The sequence below is a fragment of the Cetorhinus maximus genome, chromosome 25 (genome assembly GCF_964194155.1).
Source record: "Cetorhinus maximus chromosome 25, sCetMax3.hap1.1, whole genome shotgun sequence".
Lineage (NCBI taxonomy): Eukaryota > Metazoa > Chordata > Chondrichthyes > Lamniformes > Cetorhinidae > Cetorhinus > Cetorhinus maximus.
In genome coordinates, this window is record NC_135903.1 from 6137387 (window position 1) to 6152345 (window position 14959).

General features: G+C 41.7%; 2 protein-coding genes across 9 annotated transcripts in view; one reads left to right on the forward strand and one right to left on the reverse strand.

Moving 5' to 3' along the window:
* Positions 1-14959, reverse strand: part of LOC144667837 (alpha-2,8-sialyltransferase 8F-like) — a 1155130-nt gene that overhangs the window by 491238 nt on the left and 648933 nt on the right. The gene's annotated exons all lie outside the window — the stretch shown is intronic.
* LOC144667835 (F-box/LRR-repeat protein 20) overlaps positions 1-14959 on the forward strand; it is a 137253-nt gene that overhangs the window by 45490 nt on the left and 76804 nt on the right. For 4 of the 5 annotated variants that reach the window (XM_078529345.1, XM_078529347.1, XM_078529344.1 and 1 more), the window contains one exon: positions 5497-5558. In XM_078529345.1, coding sequence (XP_078385471.1) covers positions 5497-5558 — 62 coding nt within the window. Of the gene's footprint in view, positions 1-5496; positions 5559-5974; positions 6053-14959 lie in introns of those variants that run through there. The other variant, XM_078529350.1, reaches the window with a different exon arrangement.

A 14959-nucleotide genomic window follows, 5' to 3' on the forward strand; every position in this document is an offset into this window, starting at 1 on the left:
AAGTAGTAGAAGAAAATGGAAAGAATGCGAACAATTTGAGGAAAAATGGATTGGAAAAATAAAGTTTCCTAAAGAGTAATTTCTCTAATCAAAAACATACCGTGTGACATACTTTTTCTTTATTTGTTCATGAGATGTGGGCATCGTTGGCAATCATTTTTTTTTCCTGCTTCCCCCTTAATCTTTTGCGTCCATGCACCAACTGTGCTCAAGTGGTTAGCAACCTATTTGCTACCTTCAGCCCAGACACATTGAGACATGTGCAAGAATGGCCAAAGTAACTCTGTTTAAACTTTCTTCCCCCCCACCCCACTGTGTTTTTCGGGGGTGGACCTGTCCTGCACTCAGTATGTACATATCTGCATGTGTCCTCCTCAGACCGAAATAGATGTGTTTATTGTGTTTGGATCCCTATTGTGTTTTCATATGCACATAAGTTTAATATGCATATTATTAATAAGCCACTTTACCAGTACTGTGGTGCTATGAACTGCAGGTGCATTGTACAGTTGCATCTTATAGATATTGATACACAGGTACATATTTGTTGTCATGAGTTGTGACAGTTTGTAATGTCTTACAGGATTCACTGGTCCTAAATAAAGTTTTCTAAAGAGTAATTTCTCTAATCAAATACATTGCCTAGAGCCATTGCTTTCTGTACAAACTTTTACTGGTAATACAGGTATCTTATGTCTTTTCTTATTTAAGTGCGTGAAATACCTTTTCTTTATTCGTTCATGAGATGTTGGCATCATTGGCTTTGAGATTTCTGTACTGTCAGTTCTGTTCTGCTTTTGGTGTGAAATGGTGTGGAGTTTACAAACAGCATATTTGGTAGTACAGAACTTGAGTATTGCTGAAAAAGAGACATGTCTAAGCTTTTCTTCTTGCATTCGTCAGGACACTTCTCAAGATTACCAATATCCGGGGAAAACAACAATTTATACTGTATGTGAAGAGAGTGCTGATTGGTTGGCAAGTGGTGTTGCCATGAAGAATGCACCAGTGATGGTGACTGACTATTAACTGCCAAGCATTACCTGAAATTTAAACCAGTCAGCTTGACCCTGATTGGTCGAAGCATTGCTCTGAGGAATGAGTCAGCGAATGGCTGTCACTTATTTTGTTTAGCTGAAACAGGCATAGTTTGTGTTCTTCCTGTCTGCATTAAGTCTGTGTATTAATATGTAGCTTCCAGTACATGCAGATGCGACACATTGTGAGCTTGAATGACTATCTTAAATAGTTGCCAGCACATTGAGGATTATTTAGCCAATGTTGTCCAATCGCAGAATCACATCTTATGTTGGACACCTATTTTGAGTTTTACAAGCATGGGATAGCTGGGTACGGTTTGTAGTTTGACCATTGCAAACGCTGATATGATCCACCTGTCTTGAGGATGTATGGCCACATTTCATGGCCATTCTTTGTATTTGGGATCTGTTGGAAAGACCGACATTTAATGCCCATTCGTTATTGCTCTTGAAAAGGTGATTTGAGCTCCCTTATTGAACCACAGCAGGCCATCAGGTGTCTCTCACTGCACTAGTATCACACTGGCACTGAAATTCATATACACCATTAATCATTTGTGTGATAGGCAGAACGTCTTTTTGGCTTGATGGCGGCATCCTGTTGGTGGCGCTTACCACTATGTTGTGACTGCATAGTAGCAGCATGACACAGCTAGCTTCACCTGTTGCTCAAATTTTTGAGATACCTTGGCCTTCCAGGGTAATCTTGGGTAGACTGGGCACTTTTCAGGGCTGAAAGTGGCAGCCTTAGGCCCGTTCATGAGCTCACGTGAAATACAGCACGAAATGACCTGATCAGGGTAACAATTATCTTGCAGGATGCGTTTGATGCGCCCTATTTTGGCATCAAACTTGCATGGCGAGCAGTTCCCAGTTCCCTGACCCCAACCGCTTCCTCTTCACCATGGATGTCCAATCCCTCTACACCTCATCCCCCACCAGGATGGTCTGAGGGCCCTTAGCTTCTTCCTTGAACAGAGGCCCCAACAATCCCCATCCACCACTACTCTCCTCCGTCTGGCTGAACTTGTTCTCACACTGAACAATTTCTCCTTTAACTCCTCTCACTTCCTCCAAATAAAAGGTGTGGCTATGGGTACCCGCATGGGCCCCAGCTATGCCTGTCTCTTTATGGGGTATGTGGAACATTCCTTGTTCCAGTCCTACTCCGGCCCCCTCCCACAACTGTTTTTCCGGTACATCGATGATTACTTCGGTGCTGCTTCACGCTCTCGTCGGGACCTGGAAAAATTTATTAATTTTGCTTCCAATCTCCACTCCTCCATCATTTTCACATGGTCCATCTCTGACACTTCTCTTCCCTTCCTTGACCTCTCTGTCTCAATTTCTGATGATAGACTGTCCACCAATATCCATTACAAGCCTACCGACTCCCACAGCTACCTCGACTACAGCTCCTCACACCCCGCTTCCTGTAAAGACTCCATCCCATTCTCTCAGTTCCTTCGCCTCCGTCGCATCTGTTCTGATGACGCTACCTTCAAAAACAGCTCCTCTGACATGTCCTCCTTCTTCCTTAACCGAGGTTTTCCATCCACGGTCGTTGACAGGGCCCTCAACCGTGTCCGGCCCATATCCCGCGCATCCTCCCTCACGCCTTCTCCTCCTTCCCAGAAACATGGTAGGGTCCCCCTTGTCCTCACTTATCACCCCACCAGCCTCCGCATTCAAAAGATCATCCTCCGCCATTTCCGCCAACTCCAGCATGATGCCACCACCAAACACATCTTCCCTTCACCCCCCCCGACGGCATTCCGTAGGGATCGTTCCCTCCGGGACACCCTGGTCCACTCCTCCATCACCCCCTACTCCTCAACCCCCACCTATGGCACCTCCCCATGCCCACGCAGAAGATGCAACACATGCCCCTTCACTTCCTCTCTCCTCACCGTCCAAGGGCCCAAACACTCCTTTCAAGTGAAGCAGCATTTCACTTGCATTTCCCCTAACTTAGTCTACTGCATTCGTTGCTCTCAATGCGGTCTCCTCTACATTGGAGAGACCAAACGCAAACTGGGCGACCGTTTTGCGGAACACCTGCGGTCTGTCCGCAAGAAAGACCCAAACCTCCCTGTCGCTTGCCATTTCAACACTCCATCCTGTTCTCTTGCCCACATGTCTGTCCTTGGCTTGCTGCATTGTTCCAGTGAAGCCCAACGCAAACTGGAGGAACAGCACCTCATCTTCCGACTAGGCACTTTACAGCCTTCCGGGCTGAATATTGAATTCAACAACTTTAGATCTTAAACTCCCCCTCCCCCCATCCCCACCCCGTTTCTCCCCCCCCCCTTTTTTTTTCAATAATTTATATAGATTCTTCTTTCCCCACCTATTTCCATTATTTTTAAATCTAAAACTAAAACCTTGTTAGTCTTTCCACCCCACCCCCACTAGAGCTGTACTTTGAATGTCCTGTCTTCCATTCTTAATTAGCACTTTTCTTAGACAAATATCACCACCTTCAACACCTCTTTGATCCTTTTGTCTGTGACATCTTTTGATTATCTGCTCCTATCACTGCTTGCTTATCTCCACAATCACCACACCCTCAACTTCTCTCTCCCCCCCAGCCCCCCCCCACCTTAAACCAGCTTATATTTCACCCCTCTCCTAACTATGCTTCAGTTCTGCTGAAGGGCCGTGAAGGCTCGAAACGTTAACTGATTTTTTCTCCACCGATGCTGCCAGACCTGCTGAGTTTTTCCAGGTAATTCTGTTTTTGTTTTGGCGAGCAAATGGCTTGGGGCCCTATTTTACAAGGTTGCAGATAAGACCAATCTTTTGGCGTGTGGAACTGTAGGAATCCAACGGGTATATTGACCAGTGAGGGAGGGCTTGCGGTTTACCATGGTAGAGAATCCCCTGCCAGATTTCTCAACTGGTACATCAAGGAAAGAGAGTTCATTTGACTGCTCCATTTCCAAAGGTGAATTTGAATGCAGGTTGGAACCCATTAAGACATGTAAGGAAATTGTTACATGCAGCTGAAGATTTAAATATAGCCAACGTATCATCCACATATCAGAGATATATGAGGGGTAGGTTAGGTGTCATTCCATCAAATATCTTATGTTGGTATTTTTGTGAAGTATCTTGATGAGTCCAAGACAAAAAGCTTAGACATGTCTATTTTTTCAACAATAAACAGCTTGTCCCGGAACATTTAATGAATGTCCGAGTTGTCACAAAACAAGTCCTGTATTGTACCAGGTCCAATGTCCTGGCTCAAAGTAGTGTTCATGAGAGTCAGAACGAAAGCAGCATTAAGCAGCACTTTGGGAATTGTAGTCCACATACACATCATGACACTCGCGCAATCTGGATGTTGCAACCCGCTACTGAGTCTGTTCATTCAGGGTAGCTAATAGATGTGAGAAGACCTCAGCATTTGGAGTGAAGCATTGAGAGATTTCAAATACTGAAAAAGTGACAATGGGCTCGTTTAGCTTTATTTTTAATCTTGTGAATTATATATTTGTGTAATCACATTGAATGCGAGTTACTGCTGTTATCACATCTTTATATTTGCTCTGAAATTGCTGACAAAATAAAACAGCCAAAAGAATTTTGAAATAAATATTTTGAATGGCGTCACTGGCTTCCCTTCTTGCTCATTTTAATGATAGCTGTTTGCTAACTGCTGATTAGTAAACTTTGCTTGTTATTTGTTCACTTGTTTTTTTTTGATGAATAGTATTTGAGCTAGACTTTTTTGGTTGAGGTTTGAAGGCTCTAGTTCTGTACAATGCTTACTGACTTGTAAGACTAACCAGGAAGGTACAATAGCTATGTATTTTTTTAAATCTAGTTTCCTATTGGAGTATCCTACAGAACGTTAACAGTTTATGATTGGCACTGCACAGTGCCTTGGGAGAGGAATGGGACCTACTGCACTCTGGCATTGTATTTAACTGTTTTATATATATATATATTTTAAAAAATCATTGTGCTTCATACATTGCCCCTCCCATATATATGTGTCATTCCTTCACTGAAAGAGTCAGGCTTGGGAGGCAAGATCAGTACTTTGTAATGTTTTTTTCAACTGACAAATAAGATAGCCCAGATGAGACCTTGGAAACAGAAAGCCAGGATTACTCTTAAGCTCCTCTATTGCTGAGCTACATATTTTATGTTTGTGCGCAACATCTGAATTTTTTCATAAATTTTTCCTTTTTTAAAAATCTTGATCAAGGGTGGATGAGGTAATGATTCACATGTTCGTGCCAATGCCCAACTGCTGCTGTTTCTGATGCCTGTGGGCGACTGACCCTGGCTTGAAATGGTCACTCAATTCTGTGCTCTCCATCATCAACTGTTGCTACTTTACACAGCAGTGAAATAGTGAATGGAATCTCCGTGTTCATTTCTATTCTCCTTGTTTAAATTTTATTTTGCTCCTGGCATGTTCTAATACTAGCCCTCTGTTTTCTAGATGTTCTCGAACAACGATGAAGCTGTGATAAACAAGAAACTCCCAAAGGAACTTCTGCTCCGGTAAGAATAACACAAATCAAACCTCACTGAAGGAACCTCTTTCTGCTCTCATATGGAGACTGTAGATTAAAAACTATAAAAATCTTAAATGGCCAAATTTGGCACATGTACAAATCCATAATGTTAAAATTCTATTAACATGCTTCTAAAAAGTGAACATTGGAAGAAAAACCTTCTAAAGTTTAAGCTGTGACTTAAAACAGAAGCAATTATCATCAATTTTTATGTTAAGAATAGCTCACGCGAACCATAAGTATGTAGTTTTTTGCCTGGAACTGAACGTTTTGGTTTTTGGTGCAATTCCCCACTTTGAGAAGGATGTCTGTTCTCAAAGTTAAATCTGGGAGTTTGGCAAATTTTTTCATATTATTGTAAGTAATGTTTTCAGGGCTGCTAGAATGTAGGAGTAATTCAAGTTTAAAATAATCACCAGACAACAAATGTTCTTCAAAAGCCCTCAACTGTACACTTGATGCAATGGACTGGAGTGCAAGGTAAATATTAAACCGAATTAAGTAAAGGCAAAAGGTACACTTGCTGCCAGTGGCACATAAGAATGTGTTTTGTGCCTTTTGCAATGTAATTATTCTTAACCAATCTGATGAATAGTTAAACCTCTTTCAGGCTTATGCTGTTCCTCAGCAGACCCATTTCCTGACATCGGTGATGCTGCTCTTGGCAAATTTCCATTGTGACTTGCTTGAACTTTATCTACAAAGTGGAGGAAAATGTTTCTCCCAGCACCTCAGCATGTGCCGAGGGTGGTGCCCCAGCTATGCCATTTTGATGAACTGTCATCAACAAAGATTCTTGTTTGCATCAATACGTTGCAATTTACCTTTGTATCTTTGCCATTAACATTTCTGTGTGCTTGACCAAAGGACAATGGGTTTCTAAGGTGTAGAGTTATGTTTGTAACACTGTCCCCATTCCTCCTTTCCCCGGCAGTGAAGATGAACCACTGTAGTCAAAACTGAACAAAACCCGACCATGCAAAGATGATAGAATCTAGATGACTCTGAGACCCAGATTAAATTGAAATTCCTTTTTAAGATTCTAGTGCTTGAATGCTGAAACAACTGACTCATTAACACTTTATTCCCTTCCTTTTTTTGTAACTATTTTTGTATTACAGTTTAATATAATTTTAAAACAGATTAATTTCTGGTTATTTTCCAATATTCTATGCAACATTCACAAGGAAGTTGTTACTTCAGGACACCTGCAGGTTCTTAGCAATTTGGATGAAATCTTTCCTGATTTGAGATCAACAAATGATTGCTTGATGAAAGCAAAATACTGCGGATGCTGGAAATCTGAAACAAAAACAAAAATAGCTGGAAAAACTCAGCAGGTCTGACAGCATCTGTGGAGAGGAACACAGTTAATGTTTCGAGTCCGTATGACTCTTCATCAGAAATGATTGCTTGACACTGCTTTTGCTTTGCCCTTTACCTAGTAAACCTGAAGACTGTTGACTTGGCACAATTGATGGTGCTTTTGTATGAGTTGAAAGGTTGTCTGAATTGGAAGGTTGCAAGTTTAAGGACTTGAAGGCCTACTAAAGCAACATCTAGTTTGAGCTGACACTGCAGTGCAGACTGCTACATTGTTGGAGGTGCCGTTCTTTGGTTAACTCGTTAAGGGTAAACTGAGGTTCCACCTGCCATTTCTAGTGGTTGAGATGACTTTAAAGATTCCATGGCTCTTCTCAAAAAAAAAGCAGGGAGTTGTCCCAGCATTCCTCCATCTTAACCACCACCAGATACGTTAGAGCGTTGACAATTTGTTATGCATAAAATGGCTACCGAATTTCACCAAATAGCAGTCAACTATGTGAAGGACTTTGATACATAATATGATATTTATAGAAAGGTTTCTAAAAAAAACCCTAACTTTGAATGACCCAAGGAGAGTGCAATTACAAAGGTTGCTTATTTTAGAAAAATGGTGAGATGGGAGGTGCAATGTGATCATGATCAGTGGCATATGCGAAAATGAGTAGCAAGGTGCGGCACTTTATGGCTTTATTCCTAAAGTAAAAAAGCATGGAAAATGGTTTGTTTGTTTGTTTATTTGCTTGGTATTAGCACTAATGTAAAGCTTGTTTTTTGTTCTATGTACTGGGGAAGCGATGCTAGGAAACTGGGAATTTAAAAAGCCACTATCCAATCTGTTTGTGTAATTTACAGTATTTCTAAAAGCTTTCCTTGAGCTTTACTTTGCCAGTTGCCAAAAATAATTTGGGCAGGAAGCAGGATTGAATTAAACATCAAATGATTATTAAAATACTCAGGAAACAATGTAATTTTTTTAGCATTTAGTCTGTGGAAAAATACTAAGGAGTATTTTTGTAATTTAAGACTATTGTACTGTGGGCAGCATGGAATGTACACAGTGCAAGCATAATAGCTTTGATCACAAACATGCCATTATATAAATAAGTTGGGGCATAAGTGGTGGTGTTAGCGGAATCTTGTGTCATAGTGTATCAAGCTTATCATTCCCCCACTTTCAAATGCTGTTCACAGCTGTGCTGTCTATTAAATGCTGTAACCCACAGACATGGGCTAATGATTTGGAGATGAGCATTCAAATCTCACAAAGGCAACTGGACAATTTAAATTCAGTTAATGAAATAAATTTGGAATAAAAAGCTAGTATCAGTAATGGTGACCATGTAACTACCAATTTGCCATAAAAACCACTTGGTATACTAATATCCTTTAGGGCAGGAAATCTGCCATCCTTATGTGGTCTTGCCTATGTGTGACTCCAGACCCATGTTAATGTTGTTGATCGTTAACTGCCCTCTGAAATGACTTAAAAAGTCACAGCTATGAAGAGGGTGGCTCACCACCACCTTCTCTAAGGAAGTTAAGGATGGGCAACAAGTGCTGGCTTTGCCAGTGGCATCCACATCCAGTGAATTAATAAAACAAAAAGCATATCTTTGATGGAGAGTTAGGTATGGAAAATAAACAAGCCCATACTTGCAAATCATATGAACATATGTATGAATTAGGAGCAGGCCACTCAACTCCACATTCCTGTCTACCCGCAATAACCTTTCACCCCTTTGCTTATCAAAAATCTATCTACATCTGCCTTAAAAATATTCAAAGACTCTGCTTCCACTGTCTTTTGAAAAAGAGAGTTCCAAAGACTCACGACTCTCAGAGAAAAAAATACTCCTCATCTGTCTTAAATGGGTGACTCCTAGTTCTAGATTCTCCCACAAGAGGAAACATCCTTTCCACATCCATTCTTTTAAGAACCTTCAGGATCTTGTATGTTTCAACCAAGTCACCTCTCACTCTTCTAAACTCCAGCAGATACAAGCCGAGCCTGTCCAACCTTTCCTCATAAGACCACGCTCTATTTTGAAATATGAGTCCAACACATTTACATTCTTCCTTACATGAGACCAATACTGTACACGATACAAAAACAAAAATTGCTGGAAAAACTCAACAGGTTTGACAGCATCTGCGGAGAGAAAGACAGAGTTAACGTTTCGAGTCCATATGACTCTACTTCAGAAAACAATACTGTAGATGTCTCACCAGTGCCCTGTACAACTGATGCATAACCTCCCTAATTTTATATTCAATTCTCCTCACAATAAATGATAACATTCTAATACCTTTCCCAATTATTTGCTGTGCCTGGATACTAACCTTTTGTGATTCATGCATCTCAGAGCTCTGCAATCTCTCACAATTTAGATAATATGCCTCCTTTTTTTATTCTTGCCAAAGAAGACAATTTCACATTTTCTCTCATTATATGCCATTTGCCAGATCTTTGCCCACTCACTTAACCTACCTATACCCCTTTGTCCTTTATGTCCTCTTCACAACTTAACTCCATTTTGTGCACCATCTTGTGCCTAATTCGAAAGTTAGTGTCTCTTATTTAGAAATGAGTGTTTGGAGGTGGGGCATGGAGAGAGAACAAATATGTACTTCACATATGGAGCAATTTTGGAATTTTCTACAAGCTTCTACTTTTCTGAAAAAAAAAATGGAAAGACTGAGGGTGGTGTGTTGTTATCAGTAGAGCTCTGTGGATCTCTTCTAGGTCTCCTACCATTCATGATAGTTGTACGTGCTGTTGAAGAAGGCAATAAAAAGTTTGCTGATTTTGTATGATCAATACAAGGGAAGCTGGTGGTAATCGAAGAGTTTTGGAACAAGTAAATAGATGCGCTATAGAGTGGAAGTGGCATTTTAATGTGGATAAATGCAAAATAATTCATATTTGGTGCAGGGAACCTGAATTTTAAATAGAATTATGTAGAAGCTTTCACCACGGGAATATGCCATTCACCCCAACAGGTCTATATGGAAGTGTTAATGCTTCACGTAAACTACCTCCTACCCTGCTTCATCTTGTATTATTAAACATATCCTTTTTCCCTCTTATCTAGCTTCTTAAATGCATCTATGCTATTCTCCTCAAGTACTCCTTGTGGTAGCAAGCTCTACAGTTTGCATGTGTTGAGGAATATTCAATATTTAAGATGAAATAGGATATAATTGTGTTTTTTGTCCCCACACCTTACGTAAATGGTTACTGTTGAGTGTTCTTGTATTGAATTAAATTGTGCTGAGAGGTATCTTGAGGAGAGCTGATGCATGGCTCAATTGGTAGTATTCTCATCTCTTAAATCAGAAGGTTGTTGTTCAAATCCCTCTCCATTTTTTTTTGAATATATATAGATGTGAACATCTAATCTACGTAGATCCTTCATTACATTACTGAGGGAAATTGTTAGAAATACTACATTGTTAGAAATGCTGTCCTTCAGATGAGACTTTGAAAAGACTGACAAGAAAAAAATAGTTCAAATGAGCATTAAAGACCCTATTAGTAAGAAGTTCTGCTGATGTCCTGACCAACATTCTTCCCTCCAGCATTACCATAAAATAACAGATTAATCAGCCAAAGATCTTATTTCTATTTGCAAACCTTGCTGCATGCAAATGAACTGCTAGCAGCAGTGACTGAACTTCACATATAATTAATTACTTTCAAGTCCTTTTGGGCCTCATGACAGATGGGATAAGGTGATAAATGCAAGTTCTTTTTCTTTTGACTATAAATAGACTTTAAATGGATCTTTAGTTACATCACAGAAGGAACATTTTGTGCAATTTGGGCATCTGTTTTTAAAAATAAAAAGAATTGTGCTGCAAGGGATTCAGATGAGACTTGGGGCTGCGAGCTATGAGGAGAGTCTGGTGAACTTGCTTTTTCATAGAAAAAAGATTGAAAATGTATGATGGAAGTTTTTAAGATGTTGAGAAGAATAGATAATGTAGACAAACGTGAGAGTATGGAACTTGAGATTGGAATGATTTCCCTCCTAAAAGTTCTGCATATGTAATAAGAGGTGTCCAGCAAAGCAATTAATATTGAATGTCTTTATTAATGACTTGGATGAAGGGGCAGAGGGTAGTTTATCCAAATTTGCTGGAAAATTTTCTGGCAAATTTGTTTGCAAAGATGGGTGGGAAAGCAAGTTGTGAGAAGGACACAGTCTGCAAAGGGATGTAGATAGGTTAAGTGAATGTATAATTCTAAATGAGTGGGCAAAAATTTGGCAGATGGAGTATAATGTGGGAAAATGTGAGGTTATCACTTTGGTAGGAAGAATAGAAAAGCAAAATATTATTTAAGTAGAGAGAGACTGCAGAATGATGAGGTACAAAGGCATCCAGGTGTCCTTATACATGAAACACAAGTTAGCATGCAGGTAGATTGAAATTCTTGATCTCCAAAGAGTTGTGGAGGCTGTATCTTTGAGTATATTCAAGGCTGAAATAGTCAGATATTTGAACTATAGGGAAGTTCAGAGTTATGGGGAACAGGCTGAAGCCATGATCAGATCAGCCATGATCTTATTGAATGGCAGAGCAGGCTCAAGGGGCTGTAAGGTCTACTCCTCCTATTTCCATTGAGTTCTTGGTATGTGGAAATGATGGATTTAATGGGCCTTTACTCATTGCATTTTATTTTGAGCCTATGGAATTGCTGGTAAGTCCAGTTCCCAGTAGTAATGAGGACTAGGGCTATCAACTTTCCAGGATTGTCTTGGTGTCTGCAGAAATTGGAGATTGAACTCTAGGGCACTGATGTGAGCAATCCTGGAGAAAATTCACTGGGGCGTGAAACATTTTTGTGCTTTTAATTTTTTTCTCCTTTTAAACTCTTTTGCTTATTAGTAACAAAGAAACTATTGGAGATGGGTAAGAGAGTTGTTTGAAGTTGAGACGAATCCAAGTGGATAGTAGAATCTGTTCGCTTCTCAATTAACTTGGGAAGCCGATGCACTGAAGATGTTGGTGGACCAATAGTGGTATACAGGTGGCCATGTGTTGAAATCTGTAGGAATGCATCCAAACAGAGTTGGCAACCCAAGGCAGGAAGGTAATGAGGGCCAGGTCTGGAACTCTACTGCATACAGTGCCAAGCTAATACCTTTTTATTTTTTGCTGCGTGTCCTAGTAACCATTACTGCCACTGGCAAACATTTGCTTCTTCTGAAATTCGAAGTATTTGAAAAGGCATGTTGAGCTGATGACACAGGGAGCAAATATACAGGCTTACCTAATGTGTGAGGTTTGCTGTCAATAACAACTTGCATTTGTATTGTCCCCTTTAAAGTAGAAAAGTGCCCCTTGGTGCTTCTGAGAGATGCAATCAAAAAATAAATTTGAAATATTAATGGGGTGACCAAAAGCTTGGTCACAGAGTTGGGTTTTGAAGAGTCTTAAAAAGAGGAGGGGAAGGTTGAAAGGCAGCGAAGTTAAAGGAGGTAATTTCAGATCATGGAGCCCAAGCAGTTGAAGGCATGGCCACAAATAGTGGGGCAAAAGAAAATGACCTTCACAAGAAGCTACACTCAAACAAATGGGATTTCGGTGGTGGGAACTGCTGCAGGATTGAAGCAGGTTACAGACAAAGGAAAGGGAAAGGTGACAGCCATGGAAGGATGTAAGCATGAGAATGATAACTTCAAATTTGAAACATCAAGGAACTAACAGGTGAGGAATAATTGGTGAGCAGGACTTGTTGCGGTATTGGGATACCGGCGCCAGAGTTTTGGTTGACCTTGAGTTTAGAGGGTTTACTTAATCCGTGTTTTGCTGTTTCTTTGGTGTCTGCCTCGCTTTTCAATCAGATATGTCCAAGGAAGATTTGTGCTCAGTATGTTGATAAAATATGTTTTAAAATTAATTTTAAAAATGTAGTTACTGCTTGGGCTAGAGCTCAGACCTGAGCTCACTGTGATTACTCAACAGTGTATCTAGTAATGTAGCTGAAGTAGTTCTTGTGTAAAATTGTTTTCCCCAGCCACCCACCCACTCATGTTCATATATTATGTCAATACTCTAGATGTTAATGTTCCCATGTTCCCTGTCCCAGTCACTGATGTTTACACTTATAATGGGTTCTAATGAATTGGGAGTAGTTGTAGGGGTGAAATTTCAAATAATATATTTTCTTTGAAAGATACTTGAATCTGGTAAAAATTGCATGAGAACATATATATAAAAAACATATAAAAAACATATAAAAATTGCATGAGAACCAGACTGGCGCATTGACCTCTACCTCGCGGAGGCTGAGCGTCAACTCGCAGACATTTCCTCCTACCTCTCCCTGGACCATGACCCCACCATAGAACATCAAGCCATTGTTTCCAGGACTGTCACTGACCTCATCTCCTCTGGAGATCTTCCTCCCACAGCTTCTAACTTGATAGTCGCCCAACCTCGGACGGCCCGCTTCTACCTCCTACCCAAAATCCACAAACAGAACTGTCCTGGCAGACCGATCGTGTCAGCCTGTTCCTACCCCACGGAACTCATTTCTCGTTATCTTGACTCCCTTCTCTCTCCCCTTGTCCAGTCCCTTCCCACCTACATCCGTGATTCCTCTGACACCTTACGTCACATCAACAATTTCCAGTTCCCTGGCCCCAACCGCTTCCTCTTCACCATGGATGTCCAATCCCTCTACACCTCCATCCCCCACCAGGATGGTCTGAGGGCCCTTAGCTTCTTCCTTGAACAGAGGCCCCAACAATCCCCATCCACCACTACTCTCCTCCGTCTGGCTGAACTTGTTCTCACACTGAACAATTTCTCCTTTAACTCCTCTCACTTCCTCCTAATAAAAGGTGTGGCTATGGGTACCCGCATGGGCCCCAGCTATGCCTGTCTCTTTATGGGGTATGTGGAACATTCCTTGTTCCAGTCCTACTCCGGCCCCCTCCCACAACTCTTTCTCCGGTACATCGATGATTACTTCGGTGCTGCTTCACGCTCTCGTCGGGACCTGGAAAAATTTATTAATTTTGCTTCCAATCTCCACCCCTCCATCATCTTCACATGGTCCATCTCTGACACTTCTCTTCCCTTCCTTGACCTCTCTGTCTCAATTTCTGATGATAGACTGTCCACCAATATCCATTACAAGCCTACCGACTCCCACAGCTACCTCGACTACAGCTCCTCACACCCCGCTTCCTGTAAAGACTCCATCCCATTCTCTCAGTTTCTTCGCCTCCGTCGCATCTGTTCTGATGACGCTACCTTCAAAAACAGCTCCTCTGACATGTCCTCCTTCTTCCTTAACCGAGGTTTTCCATCTACGGTCGTTGACAGGGCCCTCAACCGTGTCCGGCCCATATCCCGCGCATCCTCCCTCACGCCTTCTCCTCCTTCCCAGAAACATGGTAGGGTCCCCCTTGTCCTCACTTATCACCCCACCAGCCTCCGCATTCAAAGGATCATCCTCCGCCATTTCCACCAACTCCAGCATGATGCCACCACCAAACACATCTTCCCTTCACCCCCCCCGACGGCATTCCGTAGGGATCGTTCCCTCCGGGACACCCTGGTCCACTCCTCCATCACCCCCTACTCCTCAACCCCCACTTATGGCACCTCCCCATGCCCACGCAGAAGATGCAACACCTGCCCCTTCACTTCCTCTCTCCTCACCGTCCAAGGGCCCAAACACTCCTTTCAAGTGAAGCAGCATTTCACTTGCATTTCCCCTAACTTAGTCTACTGCATTCGTTGCTCCCAATGCGGTCTCCTCTACATTGGAGAGACCAAACGCAAACTGGGCGACCGTTTTGCGGAACACCTGCGGTCTGTCCGCAAGAAAGACCCAAACCTCCCTGTCGCTTGCCATTTTAACACTCCACCCTGTTCTCTTGCCCACATGTCTGTCCTTGGCTTGCTGCATTGTTCCAGTGAAGCCCAACGCAAACTGGAGGAACAGCACCTCATCTTCCGACTAGGCACTTTACAGCCTTCCGGGCTGAATATTGAATTCAACAACTTTAGATCTTAAACTCCCCCTCCCCCCATCCCCACCCC